At 38.5% G+C, this 22495-nt stretch overlaps 2 protein-coding genes across 2 annotated transcripts; both read left to right on the top strand.

Annotated features, from left to right (window-relative positions):
* The first annotated feature begins 13570 nt into the window (after positions 1–13570).
* ASDURF (ASNSD1 upstream open reading frame) lies at positions 13571–17146 on the top strand. The gene is made up of 4 exons (XM_075153677.1): positions 13571–13709; positions 15275–15328; positions 15880–15955; positions 16870–17146. Exons 1-4 carry the CDS (start codon positions 13635–13637, stop codon positions 16938–16940), a joined length of 276 nt encoding a protein of 91 aa, XP_075009778.1. The 5' UTR covers positions 13571–13634; the 3' UTR covers positions 16941–17146.
* Positions 16978–21688, top strand: ASNSD1 (asparagine synthetase domain containing 1). Its single transcript, XM_075153666.1, has 3 exons — positions 16978–18453; positions 20039–20220; positions 21359–21688. Exons 1-3 carry the CDS (start codon positions 16978–16980, stop codon positions 21618–21620), a joined length of 1920 nt encoding a protein of 639 aa, XP_075009767.1. The 3' UTR covers positions 21621–21688.
* The last annotated feature ends 807 nt before the right edge of the window (positions 21689–22495 follow it).

Here is a 22495-nt window from a genome sequence, read left to right as displayed (position 1 = left end):
ACAGAGGTGTGGCACTCTGGTCTTTCATCAAATCTCTATTTGCAGGAAAACAGCTTGCTAGGTAAAGCTACTGCATAGTAAGAGCCTTCCATAATGCACTCTAAACCTGGCTGGGTTACCAGGAAATTTCCTCCAATTAATAATTCTTCCTGTTTGAAGATGGCTTTTTTGGATAAATCTGTAGAGACTGCAGCGTGCCTAAGAGCAGAGTATTGGCCCAATTACACCACACGCCCTCTTCAGACAAAATGCAAAATTTTCAGTCAGGATGTTGCAGCTGTTCCACTGATGTACACAGTGGTACTATGCAATGATTTAGGCCAGGAAATGGAGATTACTTCATACTAATGCAGAGCTGGTGATGACTTTTAAAAATTCTCAGAGGTAAAGTTTTATTTCACAATAAAACAGCAAGTAAATAAATACATGAAGCAATGGCACCAAAGTCAAGCATGAAGGCTGCTTAATAACTTTTAAATATGAAGGAATAAAAGTACAGTCTAACATAAAATGACAGTAACACATGGAACAAATAAAAACATCCTCAGCCTATTCACCTCAACTGCTGAGTTTACCAAAAATATTTAGCCTGCTATTGGATCATACAGAAGTTGCTCCATAGGCAGTAAGAACTACTTGATCCAAGCACAAACACTACATCTCATCTGTTTGATGAGAAACAAACTATTAAGAATTAAATAATTAAATGCTGCTAAATGATTTTTCTATGCATGAGGTCAGTACTATTTGAAAAGAACTGCCATCTATTCTGCTAATCAGAAATTGACACACATATAATAAACCCTTGCAAAAAGACCTATTTACTATCTACAGCTATACTATAAAGTCTTACTTTTAAAGATGAACTAGTTAGAAAATCATTAAAAATTAATCATATTGATGCCTAAGCAGAATTCCCTTTTGTTGTATCTCTTAGTAAAAACCATAACAAACGCTTCAGGGGAAAAACAAAAAAAAAAACATTATAATGCTAAAATGCAAATGCAAAGAACTTCAGTGAATTCAGTTATTTTTAATTAATCATTCTAATTAGCATAGTAAAAACCTCAAAATTGAAGATGATAACCAAAGGCTAGCATTGCCAACAGCCTATCTTCCCATACAAGAAGACAACTCAGACTACACTGGCATTTGTGAAATTGTTTTATTACTTAACAGCTAGCAGTAGTTACATATAGCACAAGATACTGTGCCATTTTGTTGTTGTTGTTGACTTCTTAAAAGGAACGTTTGATACTGGAGCATAAGGTCTATTGCATTCATCTAAGTGTCTGACATTCTGGCCTCGCTCTGACCAACAGCCAGTACTACAGAACAGATTTCAGTACATGTGCAATTCACTGTTGCATTTGCACACACTGGTGCAGAAGGAGACTTAAGGGCTTAAACCAATTCCTTTCTGACACTTGCTTATACGCTGAAGCATGAGATTTGGTTCTCCGTGTTCTACTGTACCCTATGACAAAAAATATCATTAGTGCTCATAAAATTAGTCTATTAAAAAAACAAATCAGCATTTTAAACTAGGAATTTCTGTGGCATTACATTTCACCCACCAACTGTATGCAACATGAATATTTGCAGTTTTAAACACATTACAACCCCACCACCCATCAGTGCTTTTTCTGTTATAAAATTAAATTAAAAAGAGGCAACAATCCCTACTATTTGGATGTCTCATTCAACCATTTTTCTAGTTCTAATACAACTGTAAATAAATTCTGCCACACGTCAACCACATAGTACCAGCGAAGTGTTAGATCAGAAAGATAATTAATGTCAACACTGTTAGCAATCATCCTGCCAATCATCTAGCAAGTATTTCCTCATTGTTGTTCTGTGTTGAGCCAGATACGTAGGCAGAATAAATGTTGCAATCTGTCATTAGAAGCTCTGCTGGGAAGAGGCTGAATACTACAAACCTTCTCCTCCCCCACTCCCCAAAATCACTTCCCTGTCTACATACTAGAACGGAAAATCTTTACCATCAATATCTTCAGCTTTATCCTCAGTATCAGAATACGAGACACACTGACAACTTCGCAATGGCTAGAAATTGAATTGTCCAGTAACTAGAGTCAAATCTTCAGCTTTCTTCATCAGCCACGTGCACGATGCAACCATGTGTTCTACCTTGTCAAAGAAAAATACCTTCCGTTTTGAAAATCTAAAAGCAGCTTGAATAAGACTGAATATATTATCAAGATAATATATTGAGGTATATATTGAATACCGAATATGTTTATCAAAAGAAATACTAAGACATGCTGCATGGCTTTGGAACGGAGTAGTGCCTGAAAGAAAATAGTAAAATGCAGTGATCTTAAATGCATATTTAGGTCTGATTCATTACATGTGATGTGGAAACTGCCCCCTTTGGCTGTTCCATTTCTAATAGTGTTTTAATTCACCTGAGTTTAGGTTTTAATGACTTCTGTAAACCTGAAAAAAACATTAGTTGAGTTATCCATGATGATTTAAAAATCCTTTTCAAAACAGGATCTGGCATCCCTCAGAGGCCATCAAGCCTCAGAGAAAATTTTTTATCTGTAGGCAAGGCAAATCAAAGGTGGAGTAAGAACAGCATCTATTCAGGTATAAAACTATTTAAAATTCTTCTTGTTCTCCTTAACTGTTTTTTAGTTTGATTTTTTTTGTTTGGGTTTTTTTGAAGTGTTTAGTATCACCTAACTTCCTTCTTTAACTTCTACTTAGTTGTTAAATATTTCAAACAATGTTGGCCCATTAAAAATCCAGACTCTTCTCATAAGTAACTTCTAGATTCTTCATCCTGGGAACAGCTATTCTTGTCACTTAGGGCTTCATCCTGAAATGAGTTTATGCTCTAGGATAAGTCTGACCTTGTCTGCTACACAGAGCACCAATTATTCCCATATATTCCACTACCCATACAATATTTTCCAAATAGTTTACAGTAGTTTTGCTTTTTATACATAAAGTATCAACAGATTCTGATCAAATCCAAACTTAATTCTGAAACTCGTATGGGTTTCAACACAAGTGCTTGCTGAAACTTGTGGGCACTTTTCTACAGATTCGTAGTGATCTATACCTGGACCTAAACGAAAATTCACAAAAATCTAGAACTATTTAAGTAGGGAAGCTGTTCTACAAACCAAATTAGCATCTGTACTGCATCATCATCTCTGCTTTGCTATCTAAAGAGTCTCCTAACCTCTCCTTGGTGTATAATTTTAATACACAGTTCTCAACTTCCAAACTGTTTTCTGTAAGATGATTCAGCCCTTGCCAATTTCTCCACATTATTCCTGTTCGATTTTCACTAATAATTTCTTAAGCTTTTCTGTCTACACTTCCAATATTTTATCTCTGCTTCACTCTTTCCTAGGAATGACACTAACTTGGGAATTATTTTTTTTTTAAGAGTTTAACTACGAACTCCTTATTTGACACCATACATACATATGAAACATAGAATTCCACAATATAAAGAAATGCTACTAACAATAATTAGAATAGCTAGGATGATTATTATCTAATACAGTATGCTTATGTGCATATATATAAACTTGTATTTCTGTACTCACACACAAACTCGCACACACTTAAATTTACACAAATGAGACATGACGTTCCATTAAAGCTAATGGACATCCTCCACAGCGAGACTTTCAAGACTGCGTTGCTTATATTCCCTACAGAAAGAATGCAGTCACCCAAACAGTTCTTTATAAGCTAAATCTTGCTCATCTTACTTTGTAATCAAATGTCATTCGATTCAAATTACCTACAAGAGGAAGGCAGCAGAATTTGGCCTTGCGGATTACTATGCATTTAAACAAGTAAGATGCAGATGACATGTTTTATATAATAAGATGATAATGACTTCTATTACAGCTAAAAATACCAATTATAATTGCAAACTAAAAATAAATCTATTTTCCAATTATTACTCAAAAGAAGAAATGCTTTTTATTTCCCAATATCATGTATGAACAAAATTTTCCAATTTTTCAGTCATACAAATATGTATTTTATTCTCCACGGTGTTAGCTGTTAGCTCTTTTATTAAAAAAATAAAGGTAGAGCACTAAAGGAGGAAGCATACAGTCTGCAGGAGTCTATTCTAGTGCATGATTGAAAATAAGCATGGCAAAGTCTCCTGGCAACACTTTGTGTAAAGAGACAGTAAACAAATAAGTGTAAGTTACATGCACAATAACTGAATGCTAGAGCCTTCATTTCTTATCCAAAAATATTTTGAATGGTTCTATGTACTGTTAAGGAGCTGTTGCACTCATTTCAGTAGTAGACAATCCATGTAAGACTATATTTAGTGAACTTATTTAACAGAGGATTAAAAGTCAATTAAATACTTCAGATAAAAAGTAAAATGCAAAAAAAGAAAGAGTAGTAATCATCTTCCTCTGATTTTTAAAAAGATCATGACCTCCTTCTAGTTAATATAACTTTTAATCTGATCTCTTAATATAATTTCTGCAGTAGCTGTTTAACTAATAGAGTAAATCTGACAGTTGCAAGGGCTGGCTACGAGGCCTTTTCAGCAGGTATTTGCCAAATCTGTCTGTTCTGCTTTAATTGTGCTGAATACAATATAAATTCTTTAACAGTTGTGACAAACTTACCACTTAAACTCTGCTCACCAATAAGCCAGGCGCAGCCTGTGACACTACTGTTCAGGGGCTTGAGTGTGGGTTTTTTCTCCCCACTGGGACAGATACTTGAAGAATCCTTGCAGTCCGACTGTCAACATCTTAACATACTCTTTATGCCTAAGGATTGCTTTAAAATTTGAATTGCCTTTTGAGTTTTGAACACTGTTCATAAGAGGATTTTGACCACACTTACAGATTACAAAACGTGAAGTCTAAACACTTCCTCAAAAGGAAGTAGCACAGTCTTTTGCATTCTACATAGCAATAAACCAGGGACTAAATTATAATCCTGACATTGACATGAACAGTGAGAATGGGGCAGATCAATTTACCACAGTCCCCTGTTTAACCTATGTTATGCGCAAATTAAAATGGTCTCCAACAGCCACTTTGGGGATTAATTACTTACCACTTTCTGCATACTATAAACACACATTATTACTCCAATGTAACTACTTTTGCAGATTGTTACTGAAAGACAACGTGGCTTGCTTTTCCTTTTTACCATGTACTTGTGCTAGAAAACTGTAGTTCTCCCAGTCTAATAAGTTAAAAGAAGCAAATAAACATTTATTCCTTAAAAATTCCTCCCAAATGCTTAGCTGTCCACCACAACTGAGAAACAAGTTCCCAAGAGATTTTGTTACACACTGCGCTTTCCTTCTCTGCTCCGAGAAAGTACACACCCAACTCCTCCTTGATCAGGAAACAGGAGGAGACAAATCCATCTCATCTTGTTAAAGAAGGCAGTATGATTTCAAAAAACAAAAGAACTTCTGCCACATAGATCACCTTTTCTAGTGTAACCAGCATTTGAAACAAATTGTTTTTTCTTGTTTATACTTCTTTGCATGTTCTTTCCTGGGCTTCATTTATCAAATACAGATGGAGACAGCCTATAGAGCTAGATGGACCTTTGATCTGACTCCAAGCAGCCACTTGTGTGTTATCTTATGTTCTAACCTACTTTTTTTTTCTGCCACGGAGCGCCATGTATCTGAAGTAGTAGAATTTTCATTGTACCAATTTGGTCTTGTAATTCAGATATAAGTATACTGACATAGTTTTATGACTGAGATAACATTATTGACTATTTTTTGGTGCATTACAAGGAAGGGCCATATCCATATAACATACACATAGTCCACACTAGAAAAATCTACCACATTCCTCAAGTACCTATTTTCAGCTTCCATATCAAGGACTGAAATTCATTATCTCCCTGATAATCATTTTTCAACATTTGATTGAGGATGGAAACCAGCTGAGAAGGCTAAGAAGATAGAGAGAAAGTGAAAAACAGTTGCCAGTTTTCCCTTCTTTTGAGAGAACTTTAATCCTTTTGGACTGGAATAATTCTAGAAATTTATGTTCCTTCATTACAATTCATTGTCATGCCTCTTTTTTTGTTCCGGTCTGGAGACAATCAAATGTAGTCACATCTTGCTCACGTTGCTTGCAATTCTACCAACAGAGGGTAGCTCCATAGTTTAGTTTCATATGCTACTACTGCTAGGCCACTTTAAATTTTCCTCCTTTATGCCCATGTAAACTGATACTGACATTACTGTCACCTCCAACCTATTGAGACTGTAAGCAAAATTTGGCAAAAGGTTGTTTATTCTAAATTCAGTATTCTTATTTCTGACTTCCACTGCTAACCAAGGTCACTACTACTGAGTATGTCTGTCAAGTTACACTCATACTCTCATATTCTTTTTAAAAGGTTTTTAAAATTTGCTCTAACAGCATTAACTGAACTTACAACACGCGTAGGCCGAGATTTTAACTTAGAGGTATCTAATGTTTGTTTTGGGTTGTTTTTTTTTCCGGACAGCTACTTCACTGTCTTGATTTCAGAAGTGCTAAATACCTTTTATTACAGAAATGTTGGGATATTTATAAAAATGATATGTTACTCGAATGTTCAGTGTTGCAAAATTGTATGATTTACCTAGGCTACCTCTCTCACATATGCTCATGTATGTCACTGGCAGAAAGACTGTTTTTAAGCTTTCTATTACCTAAACTACTGTTAAAATATATGCCAGGAATTATGTAACCATGCCTCTCCCTCCCTTGTGGTTAATTCTTGCTCCAAATGATGAACTATCATATTAAAAAATCAGTACTGTGAATATTAGTAACTCAGTCAACATTACTGCATTTCAAGTAACTGTATCAGCTACAGATAATACTATTAACATTTAAAGCCTACCAACACTTACATTGCTGGTTTCTTAGCTTCTAAGGTTCTGCCTTAGAAGAGAAGGAAACCTTTTGAGGGCTATTATACTATATAAAAGACAAGGTTCTTACACCTCACAGTAGTTATAGCCCTTTTGTACTACTATATGTCCTTCTTCCTTAATTGTAACAGCTGTAACTACTCTAAAAATTGTGGTAAAAGTGGGAAAGAGTATAGGATCAGTGATGGTGTTTCACAGGGGGATAGTTGGGGAGAACAGTTAAATCTCAGTGATGTTTACACTTTAAATAAGATGACAATCATAGTAATGCATAGGACAGCAACTTGTGACTAGTGAATTTTGCCTTTCTTCAGGTTTTATGTCAACATGACACATGGAAGATACTTTTGGCCAGTGATATTTCAAAAATAAAGGTTTCATGAGATCTATTCTGTGAGCTTTTCTGTCAGAGCTCACCTAGCTGTGGAATCCTTAGTCTGCTGCCCCATGAGAACTTGATCAGAATATTTTCCTTCTAGCTACTGAGATGAAGTGTCTAGGCTGCCAAGCAAGCACGATGGTTTAAAACAGTCAACATAAAAACTGCGATAAAATTAAAATAGATACAAATTCACCATTCAGTGCAGTGAATTTTTTTGTACTGAGTAGTTTTCTGACTGTGACTTCATAAAGCAAAAATAGCCTCATTAAACACGGAAATAGTAATTTCTGCTCATAGGCAGAACATGTGAACATGTGAAGAAAAGCTAGTTCTGTTCCTCACTCTGCCAACTCACACAACTTTGGCTTAGATTTCCTCTCTGTATTTATCTATCTCAGTCAGGCATTTTGAGTTCTATGGACCCCTAAAGCAGTCAGAGCACTAAGTATCACATTCATCATAAAATGATGGTGAACAAGTATAACCCTCAAGACTGAAAACTCTAATAAGATTTCAGTTATTTGGGTCCCAGGTGGTTTTGCCATGTGTGCAGGCTGATTTGTACCGAAGCTTCAAATAGAGAAAAAAAAAACAATGGCTAGAGACGAATAAGGACAATGGGTAAATGGGAAGCCCTCAGCATAGCCTAAGACACAAAGAATTAAGTATAAAAATAAGTGAAGCCAAATAAACTGTCTGATAGCGTGGCCGCTGGCACATTAGAATTTGAAAACCTAAGAGTTTCCTTTCAAATAATCCCCCTCTCCAAACCTGGAAAAACTAAATTTTCTCTCCTTGATGTCCAAGTGGCTGTATTTGCTCACCAGCAAGCACTAAGTTCAAATGTCTGTAACAATGAGAACAAAGGGACAAAAAGCACTTGAGAGCAATGCATTCAATAAATCAGTCTAGGTAAGATCCTAATCCAACTGGGTGTCTTAGAACAAACAGCCTTACCTTCACTCTTGCCTCAGAGAGCCTTGCAAAGGTATTAGGCATTTCCGCCTCTCTCCAGCCTACTCAGACATGTTCTGGTCTGCCCAAGCTCACACTTAGGCAGGTCCATTTTGTGTCTAAGGTTACAGTCCCATAAAGCATGTTTCCAATCTCAGCCAAAATGACCAAGTCCCTGGATCTAGGAGACCCGTATTAGAGTAACACAAGCAGGCTGCTACTTCTGTACCTTCAGCCCATGCTGCTCAGGCCTGCCTACTCCTTCAAAGCAATCTAATCTCTGTGTTTTATCTTCAAGAAAATATCAGTTGTACGTAGTATTAAACACAGTACTTACTGTCAGGGAGGCACTCCCAACAGGAAATAGAAGCAAGCACATAATTATTCCTCTAGTCTTCTCCAGGCTTCCTAGCTCAGCTTGCAAAAAGCAGACTACTGGGCAGGCTGACTCTTCTCTCAGAGTGTATTTGGTGCAGTTCTCTTTTCCTTTTCTCATTAGGCAGAAATATTAGCATGATCTGATTTTGCATCAAGATGCCCCAATCCAAGGTAATGCACATGAGGCATAGGTCCATCCGGTGTTCACAAGCAGTTCTAAGCCACTCATACCCCTGCTCCTTAGTGGCATCAACAGAAGGGCTTCCAGCTTCCAGCCAGCAGGCCTCCAGCTTTACACTGCAAACAAAATGTTTGTTGTTGTAAGAGAGAGCACTTGATTTTTTTAAGATTCCTGAACATTCACTGCTCAAAATGTATATCTGGAAATCTGATTCCATATTCAAACTAGACGGTTACTATAGTAAACCTGTGTGGTACTGGGTTATGCGAGGGACTGTCGTGCCAGGTTATAAACTCTCTATAACAAAAGAGAGTTCATAAACAAGAGACAAAACCAAATCTTTTAGTTCTACCTTTCTAAGTCAAATTACCACTCACATGAGCTTCTCAACTCTCTTTTTAAACTCTAGCAAAGTGCACAACAAGGTGTTCTGCACTACGGAATGAAAGATTATGAGAATTAAAGGTCAAACTGTGTTCTCAGCTACAACAACATAAGACCTGGAGAAAGGCCCTTGTATTCATTAGTTACTCCAGTTTTACACTGAAGAACACAGAGTAGACTTGGAAAAGTCTATTTTTAAACCCTCCTTTATTTAAATCATGAGAAGAAAGACTATGCTGGGAGTATTTTACAAACAAGCTGCTTGGTCCAGCACTTTTAGAAGCTTTAAGGAATAAAATCAGCTTGTAAAAACTAATGATATATTGATGCTATGCAAGTTCTCAGCTATTTTCACAACAGCCTTATAATCTTCCATGTGAAAGTGATGAAATTCTGCTTTTAACTAGAAAAGTAACAATTTTATGCATCTGACCTATGCAGAAGTTTTGTGCAAAGGAGTTTTCAGATTGCTTTAACAGTGTATCAGAAGTAAATACTGAAAAAACTGACTGTACTTCAAGCTCATAAAAGTGCTCAGACTTCTTGTTTTGTTTGCAGTAATAGGACTTTTAAAGCAGAATGATTAGAGGGTTTGCAAAGTTTCTTATGCAATTGATAATCTAGATACTTAACCTAAGGAAACAAACCGCAACTTTACATAGATTCCGGTACATAGATCCAGATCCCTGGTTGTGTAAACTAACCTAACTCCCTTCAAATCCTAATGTCTCAATCAAATTAGCAGAAGGATTACCACAAAGCAAACGCAATTAATTTCAGCAATTTGAATTTTCTTAGATTGGTATGAGTTAATAAGTTATTAAAATTTAGGTTCAACTGAGAAGTTAATGTAGAGATAATGTTACATCTCAGGATTTACTCACATGGATTCTGAAGTTACAATGTCTGAATACAAAATAACCCAGGATGAGAATTTAAAATATTCCAAAAAAGACCAAAAAAAAAGCCAATCCCCTCTGACCATGCTCTCCGCCTTCTAGTGATCTCATCTACCTGTCTTATATCCCAGGCTCCATTCTTTGACTATCTCTGGATTCACCAAACAGCCAGCACAGTTACAGCTTGCTCTCTTGTGGCCAACATTAGAGCTACAATTGTCCTGGTACCGTTCAGTTCCAAGGACCTTCAAGAGTCGTTCTAAAGCATGACAAGTCTCCTCAGATTACAGTCACTTACAGCTGAACCTATAAATGACTCAGGTTTGAACCCACAATCAAGTTATCGTGGCTTAACATGCTACCAAGCATCAGCTTAGATACAGAACTGAGCATATGCAGATTTCTATCCCACAGTAAAGCATGGAAACTTGGCACTGCTAAGCCCCAAAGGCATTATCAATGCTACCCTCTACCTCTCACATCTGTAAAAATCATTGGACGCAAATGTACTGCCAACATCTTGAAAAAAGATCTTGAAGACTGATAGCGGTTTTCAGAAGGATGGCCTAACATTCTCAGCATGCTTTTAACAACAGTCTGTCAGAGCTTGAGCTTAGTTATTTGAGGATACTGTTTTGGTCATGCGTTTGCTAACACGCGATGGCAACTTCAAATATTTTCTGGCATCCGTAAGGGCTGCCTGTTTTGTAACTGTTTACACTGCTGTTGGGTAATTTGTGTTATTGTGTATATTTTTAAAGATCCCAAATGCTGAAAAGGTGAAGACTTTAAAAAGACTCTGAAATATTCCTTGCTACTTTATTAACATTGTGTCAGGCATTACTAACCTCCCAAAAATAGTTTTATGCCAGAAATAGTTCAGAGCACCTAAGCTGGCACAAGAGAAGTGCACAGACACAAGCAGATTGACCAGAGATGTATCACTGAACTACATTGCCCACTTAGTTGTCAGCCAGATCAGCTCCTGAGTCACCTCACCACCTCTCATGAAGAACAGTGCAAGCACATAGCACACAACAGAACTACAGCAGCCCTGAAATAAGGTTGAATCAAGATGTCACAGCTCTGCACAGGAAAAGGTGCCAACCTTTTCCTTTGTTGAGTTTTAAACACAGCTACTCTTATTGTGGGTATGAATGTGAGTAATTTCAGGAGTAATCATGTTCCAGGAATACATCCATTTTAAAAAGGACTTAACAAGAGCACATTCCATATCAGTAGAAGAATCAGCAATGCGTGGTAAGACCAGAAGTTGAAAACATTCCACATTTGCTATTATGCCTCAAGACCATTATCATCACTCTTATGAACCAACCAAGGAAACATTCTCAGGAACAGAGTGATGAATTTTTCATTAATAAACATTAACTGTATTTATTACTGAACATGAAAAGGATCATCAGTACAGAAATTATACTTTGACTACTGGATTACTTGATCATCAACCTTTGTAACATATCAACAGTAAATAAAACACTCAGGCAGCAAAGGGTTGGGAGGTACTCAGATTAAACAAATGACTCCACAGAACAAAAGTGACAAACTACAAAGCACACTGAGCAATAGCATCAAAACTGTTGTTTGTGACCCAGGCATGCGTATTTCTTCTAGAATTTGAAGGGACAAGCCCCAGAACCTCTCCAACCCCTAGGCAACCGTTCCCCAGCAGCTTCAGTTAATCTGCTTTGGGACTGCCAGGATCACATAAGCCCTGGTACACTGCAGAGAAAGCCGGATCAGCTACCTAACCTGTCTCACCACACCATCCCATAAGCAGCCACGTTGATGCAAGAGTGGAGGCAGAAGTGTGTGGCAGAAGGTGGAGGGAAGAGCAAGACTGACCTTTTATGAAACCGTAACCTCAGTTTCTCTTTCTGTTAAAGGCAAATAAGCATAACATTTGCAAGTTACTGTGTTGTTAAATATTCTTATAGCCAAATTGTCTTTTTTCATGCTTCTACTAGCAGCCAAAATCCTTATTCTCCCTACACCACTACCAAAAATTCCAATCAACATCACAGACATTCCAACCAAGCTTATGGATACCACCAAAACAAGGTGTAATCTTGCTCACAAGCTCTAAGTATTATCAAAATACATAACACATATGATTATGTGAGCCACAAATCACAAAGCAGCAAAAGTCAACACTCCTACCTCACTTACTAAAATAGAAAGTATTTCAAATAATTCATGAAGATTTGCACAATAATTGCAGTGCAGTCAGCAGCGTAAGGACTTGTAGGATTTTATGAGATTTCTATCCCAACTGAGCTATCAGTAGTAGTCTGTAAGTTTGGGATGGCTCTTGAGTCTTTAGAATAATTACACAACAGTATTTAAAAAGAGGGAAAGGGATAACATGAGACCAGAAAATACCTGTAATGTTCCTACATCAACCACCTTGACAAAGTTTTACCCAAATTCCCCACTGATACCCACTAATACTCATTAATAAATATATGATCTATTTTCCATGAAAATCAGCAGGCTTCTGATTTCCCACGATACGCAGTTCATTCACCAATTAACTCAGTGAGAAGAGCATGTAATTCCTTTCATAAGTAAATCATACTCTATTTTGTTCCTCATTAGTGCTAGTGGAAGACATTTTCAAAACCTTCTTCTCACAGTAATTGGCTCCTTTTACCACTTCTCAGCCTACATTTATTTATGATAGCAAATCGTTATAATATTATTTGTCGTTGTGCTATCATCATCCTGCCACTTACACAACTTCTTCCCTGTATTTATAAGGACAGGAAGACAGATGCATCACTGCAATATATCTATAGTAGAATGGAAGAGACAGAGAAATATTAAGACCATCCTACCAAAGAGGAAAACATATAATCTTAATATCTGTAAATATTATATAATTCATATCTCCTCTGGAATACCTTTACACAAACTGCTTGAAGGTATTCCAGAGCAAGCTGCCTGACTCTGGTTCAGGGTCACCACTGCACCAAGCAGTCCCAAGGCACTTTTCTTTTTCTTCTCTTTTTCCTTCACACTGTACAAGGCCCAGTCTCCAGCCCTCATTCCAAACAGCGCTTTCACCTTGGCCTTGCCAATGCCCTCACGGACACGGTGACAGCTCGCCGCCAGCGTAGCATTCCCAGGAAGTCTTTCACTGGGCCAAGACGTCCCCTGCTGCCCGTGCGGACGGCAGGCCGGTACCGGGAGGAGCGGGACCCCTCCTCCGTTACCGCCACCGCCGGCCGCCTCAGGTGCGACGGCGACAGCCCCGCCCCGCCCCGCCCCGCCCCACCCCTTCGCGCCTGGCGGCTCGCGCGTGCTCAGTTACGCCTCCGGCGGAGCAAGCGCTGCTGATTGGTGCTCCGCGGGGCCCTGCCGCACGCATGCGCGCACGCCGCCGCCGGGCTGTTTGCGCATGCTCCGGCGCGGCTGGCTGTGCCCTTTGGGAGGTGGTGCGCGCGGAGCCGCCGCCGCCGCCGCCGGGTTTGTGCGCGTGGTGCCCGGCGGGGCCCGCTCCGCGGGGGGATGTCGGGCCGCGCGCCGCGGCAGGAGGAGGGGGAGAGCGCGAAGCTGCGCCACAAGGAGGACCTGAGCCGGAGGGTGAGCTGAGGGGCCGGAGGGAGGGAGGGAGGGAGAGAGGGAGAGAGGGAGAGGACCGCGACGCGGCTGGCGGCGGCGTCCGAGGCCGCGGCACTGTGTGTCGTCCCCCCCCGGCGTATCGCCGCGGTGCTCTCGGCTGAGTGGGGCGGGCTGAGGCGCGGCCAGGGCCGTGCTGCCAGGGAGTGGGGGCCCGGCGAAGCCTGTAACCTCGGGTGTGATCAGCGTGAAGAAGAGGAGAGCGAGTCCTGTCAGGAAGCTGGGGCTCCTGTAGCACCGGGGTTTCGTGGTAGGGCTCGGAGGAGAGCGTCTGTCGTGTAGCGAGTTCTGGTCGGCCTCGCTGCTAGCTCTCTTGTCGAATTGTTTTTTTGGTTCTTACCGCTCCGAGTTGAGCTTGAAATGTCAGGTGAGTCGCGGTGAGGTTTTTCTCTGTAGCATCTACTTCAGCTGTATCTGCTCAAAAAGTCTGGGATTTCAGTCACAGAGGCTGGCACTCCTCATAAATCTGTTTTCTGTGGTGCCAGTAGCTTTGTTTAGTATGAAATCTGTCAAGTCTTATGGAACTGCTTTCCCTCAAAAAATGCCTTACTTTCCATATGGCCATATTGTATAAAGTCACTGGTATTTTTGATTGCCTGAGAAGCTGTAAAGCTAGGACATAACAGTATTGCAGGTTGCAATTTCTGTTATGCTTAAATGTGGCTGGTTTAGTCCGTAGCAAAATACAATGCTGCTGGTTTGTCTGTTGGAATTGTAAATATAAGATACTGATGTAGCTGCTGGAAAAGTTGTCTTTTCTGTATGCCACATTCAGTTTGGCTAACCTAGCTCTGTGGCAGCTTTCTACCGCGGCACCAATTCCAGGAGACACAAAGGAAGAACAAAGAAAACCGTATCTCTGTCTAACAAAAAACATTAAGTGCCTGCTGACCAGATTTTGTTCTATTTGTTGGCTTTTATGACGGTCCTCCTGATTGCTCTTTAGCATTGACAGCTGTCATTGTAAAAGAAAATGGGAATACCTGCCACCTCTGCCAGTGCAGTTGAACAGAGTGGTAAATCCCCCTAAGGAAGTTTGTGCAAAACTCCAGAGTGATAGAAAAGCTTCCATTGCTCTTAATACAGTTTTAGGGGGGGTTAGGTTTTTATTGGTTTCATTTTAAATATGGAGAATACCTGTGATTGTAAAGTCTATTGTAGATATTATGCTAAATCTTGTTTTCTAAAGTTATTTGATGTTTTATTAGTTATTTGCATGTTTTCTTTTCTTCTGGGGGAAAAATGTGATCTCTGATTATAAATAGGTAGAGGTACTCTGGCTTCCCAGTAGTGATTGCTTTCGAGGGTAGGAGAAATATCAATCCATGCAAGATAATCCATTTCTAGAGCAGTTATTTAGTATTTAATTTTTATATCTACTTCCACTTTGTCTTCAATGGTCCATTCGGAGAACAGCAACTATATATGAATGTAACTGTCTTAAAATATCAGTAAGCGTGTTCACCACCAGGATTATAATAGTGGTTTATTTTTAATAATTAAATTGAGGTGCATCTTTTGCCTTTCAGATTAAAGAGCAGAAGGTTGTAGTTGATGAGCTTTCTAATTTGAAGAAGAACCGGGTAAGTATTTAGGAATTTGCTTTTGACTATTCCATTTTAGCATCGGAGAAATAAGCATAGAGACAAGGCGGGGGAAACAAAATCAGAGCATGCTGTCTTTAATTTGTTTTAATACAGATTTTGGTACACATGTGGTCTGCTGTTCTCAGAATAATTTGTCCTCCAAATGATTTGATTATGTACACTTGTGCAGTGTAACACAGTATGTTGTTGGGGTTTTTTGCCTTTTTACGTTTTACCTGAGTTATTTCATTAAGATGTTTGAGTTGATCAGAAGACTTCATGAAGTATTCTTACTTTTCATGTGTATGTGTTTTAAAATAGAATGTGATCCCTCGTGTATGAGGAAGAGAGAAATGCAGAATAGTCATGGGTTGATCATGAGATGTTTTTGAAGGTACGACATTAGAATGTTGGTGTTGTCAGGGCAGAACTTACCCTTCTGGCATAAAAGTGAAGAGGTATCTCGGTGGACCTGCATCAGCTTCTGCTGCAGTGTGGTTGCCAGAGTTGTTGCTTTGACTTAATGCAGTGTTGTTTTTGTTTTACAGAAGGTTTATAGGCAGCAACCCAATAGCAACATATTCTTCCTTGTAGACAGAACCGAAACGCTATCTCAATGCAAAAGTAAGTTTGCAGTGTAAAAGTTGATCAAACAGTTAACTCTTTAAAAGCTGCATTTGTAGCTGTGAATGATCCCAAAAGTATACTAAAATGAAAAACTGGCAACTATATCAAATGCAAAGTAGACCAGACACGTGCTTGTTTTTCTGTGTTGGATAAATGTAAAAGTCTTCCCACTTGATATATGGATGTGATAAAAGAGCAAGTGCTGAAGATGTAGGAAGAGCGAGAACGTCTGCCCCAAAGAGGAATTGCTATTCTCAGTGTGCTTTGGGAAGCTGTATAGCGCTTTGTCCCTTTTTTAAAAAAAAAAAAGTCTAAAAGTTGCATGGGATGAGTAGGAAGAAAATAATGACAAGTTAAACTGGAGGCTAAGCTAGAAATCTTTAGGTAGTTGAAAAAATGGATCTGTGGGATTATGAAGATAGGAGAATGATGATAAAGAGAGTTGATGATTGAACAAATGTTAGAAATATATAAATTTATTTCCTGGAATGAACAATTGCTACTTTAATTTTCTTTCCTTTGATTTGAGTTAATAGTGTTGACATTTTAATTGACAGTTGACTTTTCTTATTATTACAAATGTGTAAATCATACTTACATAGGCAATACATAGGCAATAGTTGGCCATTCCCCTAATTCTTATGCCTGTAGTGTGGCTTTCTTTGGGAGAAAAAAAAAAATCGTAATCTTTGTATAATTGAAGGGGAATAAGCTACAGTGAGCTATGTTTGTGTTACATCAAAACTATAGCTTTTTTGTTACTTAGTGTTTCATGTTTATCTCTTTAATTGAACAAGTGGCTGGAGTTACTCATTTCTTAGATACACTCTTAAACTTATCTACTCATAAACTCACTCATAAACTTAATCAGTTTATGAAACTGATTATTCGTGTTTTTTTCTCTTACGCAGATACATTAGATGAATTAAAGAAGGCACATCAGGAGATGGAAAATTCAGAAAAGACTAAAATCAAGAAATAATCCATCTGTATTCAGACTGTGACTGACCACAGTCACAATGTGTGGTATTTGTTGCGTTGTTACCTTGTGTAGCCAGCATGCTATAAATGATTTCTTTAACGAAGACATACTCTGCCGTCTTAGAAGAAGAGGACCAGATAGTAGCCAACAGTTGATAAAAACTGCGTCTGATCTCTCTTATGAGTGTCTGTTTTCTGGCCATGTACTTCACTTGAGGGGACTGATGACTCCTCAGCCTCTGGAAGATGCCAATAACAATATTTTTCTTTGGAATGGAGAAATTTTCGATGGAGTGCCTGTAGGATATCTAGAGAATGACACTGAAGTAATGTTGCATCATCTTGCATTATGCAGTAGTGAAGCAGACATTTTGTCACTCTTTTCATCTCTTCGGGGTCCATGGTCTTTTATTTATTATCAAGCATCTAGACACAGTTTATGGTTTGGTAGAGATTATTTTGGTCGTCGTAGTTTGCTTTGGCAATTCAATAATGAGGTTGACAGTGCTTTCCGTCTCACATCTGTAAGTGTTTATTCCAAATTGGGTAACCAATGGCAAGAAGTCCCAGCATCTGGAATTTTCAAAATTGATCTCAAAGCTTGTGCAACAGCTAAATCTTTGTCTTTAACATTGTTTCCATGGAAGTACAGCTGCACAGAGAAAGCAGTAGAAGAAACATTCATTAATGTTCTGGACCAAGTTTCAACACCGAACCACATACCTCTCATGGTGAATGAATCAAAACTATGTCTCAGAGCACCAGTTATTCCCTTAAATAAAAGAATTTCTGAAGCTTCAGGTGAATGTCCAGGCACTAATATCAGCAATGTTATCCATACAGTTTCTGTAGAAACCCTTCAAGGATTTCTTGCAGAGGAACACAAGAAAAAATTAGTCCATCAGTTTATTGATGTTTTAAATGAAGCAGTGAAGAGACGGGTTTTATCTCTCTTTAGAGATGAAGATCAGAAAACAAGAGAAGTTCCAAGCATGTCTAATAGGAAAGCACACGTTGCGGTGCTCTTTTCTGGTGGCATTGATTCTATGGTTATTGCAGCCCTTGCTGATAAACATGTGCCTTTAGGGGAACCAATTGATCTTCTCAATGTAGCTTTCATGATAAAAGAAAAAGCTAAGCAAAAGGGTACCACTAAAAAACATACCAACGGGCAAGGACAGCTTGATTTGCTTTGTCCTCAAGAAAGCTGTAAAGATCTTGATGCTAAAACTGGTGCTCATTTATCTTGCTTTGATGTTCCTGACAGAATCACTGGTATGGCAGGACTGAAAGAATTAGAAGCCATTAATCCTTCAAGAAGCTGGAACTTTGTGGAAATTAATGTTACACTAGAGGAATTGAAAAAAATGAGACAACAGTGCATTAATCACTTAATTTATCCACTAGATACAGTCTTGGATGACAGCATTGGCTGTGCAATTTGGTTTGCTTCCAGAGGAGAGGGTTTCATTAGTAACAAAGGAGAACTGAAACCGTATAAAAGTCCTGCAAAGGTACTGATTGTTTTCTGCCTTATGCTTGACCTGTGAATGTAAAAACCGTTCTGTTGTTTCAGAAATCAGCAGGGGTCTTCAGTATTTATAAGGCTTCTGAAATTCAATGGCAGAATATAGAATAATTTCATACTGATAAACTTTGTATAATTCTGGAGTTCGGTTCTTTTGTCATGTAATGTGTACGGCTTCTCATTAAGCTTGAATGAGCAACAGTGTGACTAGGAAAAAAAATAACAATCATCGTATCATTTTTGGTGTTTCAACTCCAGTAGTGGGTAACTGGTATTCAATCCAAACTGAATAGGTTAAAAAATTTAGAGATAAACATTAATGAAATATTAAATAATACTGTTTTGTGCCAGCATCCCAACAGCTGTAAAATTACTAGCTTTTCTTAGGCACGCAATTAATAATGGCAGAAATGACTACTTGGAATCTTTTGTAATTTGAATCTGATTGAATGACAGAACTACAAAAAATAGTTCTTCCTTTTTTGTAACTTATTTTCATGTATGTAGTTTTAAGTAAAATCTTTTTAGTAACTAGATGATTTTCTTGGGAATTTGATTCTTATTTCTCACTTCCCAATTCCTGATGGTTTGTGTAAGGAAGAATAAACTGTTTAATTTCAGAAGTTTACAGTTCACTATTGCCTTTGCTTTTTGAGGCTTCTATTACTTTTCTACTAATTGCTAAATCTTAAAAACACAAAAAAAACCCCAACAAAAACCCCAACAAACGCAATAGTTTGTGTAAAAACTACTGCTGTAGAAACAGTTGATTTAGTTGACTGATCTACTTAAGGATGTGCATCTCAGATTTGCGAAACGTACAAATTCATCTTAGGTCCAGAATATGTTGAAATGGGTCATGAATTAATAAAACATAAAGTGAAATTGTCATTCTCCCATCAGTTACTACTGTGCACAGGTAAAAAAATCAGTTGACCACTAGCTGGTGTCAGATTAGTGAAACACACTTGACTGTATGTTAAGAGATTTCCACTTTTATAGTGAATTGCTGTTGAAGGCATAGCAATGGACCAGATGTAGTAGTGGTTTTCTCTTGATAACGTTTTATGTGCTTATCATCGAGTAGACAGAGCAATATGACACATTTTATTTTGTGTAATGCAGTTGTTATTAACCGAGTAGCTGGTGTGAGTGTACATTCAGATGACTATTTAGAACCTACGACATACTGCGTAATCTGCAGCAACAATTTTTTTTATAAAGGCTGGTGCTTAACAAATGCTGTTTATTGTAATAGAAACTATCAAAAACATTCTTTGAAGATATTGGTGTATTTGTGATGCACACAACATTAATTTGGTGTTTTTTCCTTGCCTTGGTAGAAATGTTTGTGTGTACCTTTAGGTCTGATTGTGAACCTACTTCAAGTTTCCAGTGACTTTACTGGGAACTGTTCCAGCTCTGTGTAAGGCACATCCAGTCATGATAGATAATTTAGAAGATGTGTATTAAAAATTATTCTCCTTAAGATATAGTTAAATGTTTAAGATCTGTTACATATTATTAGCTTGGATAAATATTAAGAAAGATTTCTTTTATTGTTTTCTTAGGTTGTACTTACAGGAATTGGAGCAGATGAACAGCTTGCTGGGTATTCTCGACATCGTGTTTGCTTCAAAAAATACGGCTTGGAGGGTCTGCAAAAAGAACTTGAAATGGAGTTAGATCGCATTTCTTCTAGAAATCTTGGTAGAGATGACAGGATTATTGGTGATCACGGAAAAGAAGCCAGGTATTATTGTTTTAACGTGAAGCAAAACTGGTTTTGCTGGTTAGATTCTGCATTTAACACTCCCAACAGAAAGTTTAATTGCAACTTCTATGGATTTTATTGTCTCTAATTTCTGTTGCAGTTTCGTTAGTGTGTACTGTGTTGGGGGGGGAGGGGGTTGTTTTTTAAAAAGTGGTCTGTAGTACTGTGGAAGAGTTACTTGAGCAAATTTAGCAACTTGAACATTGGATTTCCGTCTGGATGTTTTAAGAAGCAGCAACAGATGTTGAAATAGTCAAAATCAAGTTGATCTTATCATTTTAAGTGGAACAGTCTTCTGCACAACTTTGAAGTGTTCTGATGTGGTCACTTGGGGAGTGACTTTGGAGAATGACAGCATAACATAGAAGCCACATATTCCTGTCCATGCAATAAAGGCATATCAATATCCACTGCGTTTCCTGGTTGTTAAGTCAGAATAGTTAAAGAATCATTTTATTCGTGTTTACTTCCTCCATGCTACCACTAACTTGCAAACAATTCCTTAGGTGTTACCCAGTGGCAGAGGCCACTCAAGTGCATGAAAGGTCTTTTCATGTGATCTTTGTGCCACTGTTTTTCCAAATCTGTTGAGTTGCACATTTTCAGTTTAGCAGTTGCAGTGGTGGACAGACAATGCTGTTAATTGTGCTTGTGATTAGATATGAATGCCTGGCATTAGGAAAGTTGTCAGAATTTGTTGTGTAAATATTTTTGATTCACAGTTACAGTGTAGCTTCTTACAATATTTTTAAATACTTAGAAGTTATCTTGAGAAGTGTTACTTTAAAATTTGTCTTCTCTTCCATTGTATTTTCTTCATAATTTTTGTTTTGTATAAACCCAACATGCCTAATGCTTGTTCTTACTCTTTTCTTTGCTTGAGTTTTGAAAACTTCCAGGCTTCTGAGTTTAAACATGATATATTATGTTTTCTTTCTCCAAGACAGCGTAACTGCTTTGGAGACTTGCCTCAGTACTGTGACACTGACGTTGAAGGTACATCTATAGTTAGGAATTGACACAGACTCTGAAGTCTTTGCATGTGGTAAAGGGGAAAACCAAGACTATTTGTATGAAGTTTTTAAAGGGTCTTTCCCCATGTGTATCTTTCCTTTAGATTTCCTTTTCTTGACGAAGATGTTGTTTCGTTTCTCAATTCTCTGCCAATGTCAGAAAAAGCTGACTTGACTTTACCTCGAGGAATTGGTGAGAAATTGATTCTGCGCCTTGCAGCCAAGGAATTGGGCCTTACAGCCTCGACCATTTTGCCAAAAAGGGCAGTACAGTTTGGATCTCGGATTGCAAAACTAGAAAGCAACAGTGAAAAAGCTTCTGACACATGTAGCAGGCTGAAGTTATATTCAGTAGATGAATTATAAAGCTACATCTTGAGATGTTGCATTTATCCTAAATGCAAATTCAGTAAATTTTTGCAGTTTTCTTCGAATGTTTGGTCTGGTTTTTACACGCTTGGACATTGCTATTAATCATCAAAGTAATACATGTAGATGTGTACTTGTACTAGAGACTCACTGTGAATGCATCCTCGGGGAGGAAGGGAGTACTGTCTCTGGAGAAGAGAGGGTAGCCAGAGGTTGGCTTTCCCACCCTTCGTAACCGTCAGCGTCGCAAAAAGCATATTGAATCTGTCCAACCTGTCACGTATATAGAATTCAGGACAGTAGATTTTCCTCTGCTCGTCTTGCAGCTCTGCTTTAGGAGAGAGTTCAGGTTATGGCTTTAGAAGGGAGGGCGTGGTGAGGAGCTGGCCTGGGTTGCCAGAGCCGAAAAGAGCTGAGGGTCTTGGGCCTTGTTGCCTCTTGGAGATCTGCCCTCCAACCATCATGTTGCCCTTTCGTTACTTGAGAAACAGACACCCCACACACCCCCTGGATGTTTTGGGATCATCCCATGCAGCCTCCCAGTCCTTGGCCAATTCTGCAGGGCTGGGTTGGTTGGTGGTCCCCAGCCTGGGGCTTCCTCTGCTCCCAAGCTGGGAAGCTCCCTCCGGGCTGTTTTTTGTCCCTCGTTGGCTCCCCTAGCTTGCTGTCTCTCCTTTTAGCCTTAGCTCTGCTACTTTACTTACAAAATTGCAAAGCATCCATTGTGTACTTCAAGGAAGATCTCTTTTAAACAAAACAAAAAAAAAGGTCTCAAAAAACAAAAAAAAGAGAAGCTTGAGTCAGCTTGTTTTTTGGATTGTGTATGGAAGGATTGCAAAGGTAATGTTGTAAGAAAAACTGGATACATGCTC

Source organism: Calonectris borealis, chromosome 6 (assembly GCF_964195595.1).
Source record: "Calonectris borealis chromosome 6, bCalBor7.hap1.2, whole genome shotgun sequence".
In the NCBI taxonomy this organism is placed as follows: domain Eukaryota; kingdom Metazoa; phylum Chordata; class Aves; order Procellariiformes; family Procellariidae; genus Calonectris; species Calonectris borealis.
This window is presented reverse-complemented; position numbering and strand designations above follow the sequence as displayed.

Bases quoted from the DNA above. Each gene is read 5' to 3' on its own strand.
- ASDURF (XM_075153677.1), top strand. From the start codon at position 13,635: ATGTCGGGCCGCGCGCCGCGGCAGGAGGAGGGGGAGAGCGCGAAGCTG. The intron at 13,710-15,274 runs GTGAGCTGAGGG...TTTGCCTTTCAG, and splicing joins AGGAGGACCTGAGCCGGAGG to ATTAAAGAGCAGAAGGTTGT. The intron at 15,956-16,869 runs GTAAGTTTGCAG...TCTCTTACGCAG, and splicing joins AACGCTATCTCAATGCAAAA to ATACATTAGATGAATTAAAG.
- ASNSD1 (XM_075153666.1), top strand. From the start codon at position 16,978: ATGTGTGGTATTTGTTGCGTTGTTACCTTGTGTAGCCAGCATGCTATA. The intron at 18,454-20,038 runs GTACTGATTGTT...TTGTTTTCTTAG, and splicing joins CGTATAAAAGTCCTGCAAAG to GTTGTACTTACAGGAATTGG. The intron at 20,221-21,358 runs GTATTATTGTTT...TCTTTCCTTTAG, and splicing joins GATCACGGAAAAGAAGCCAG to ATTTCCTTTTCTTGACGAAG.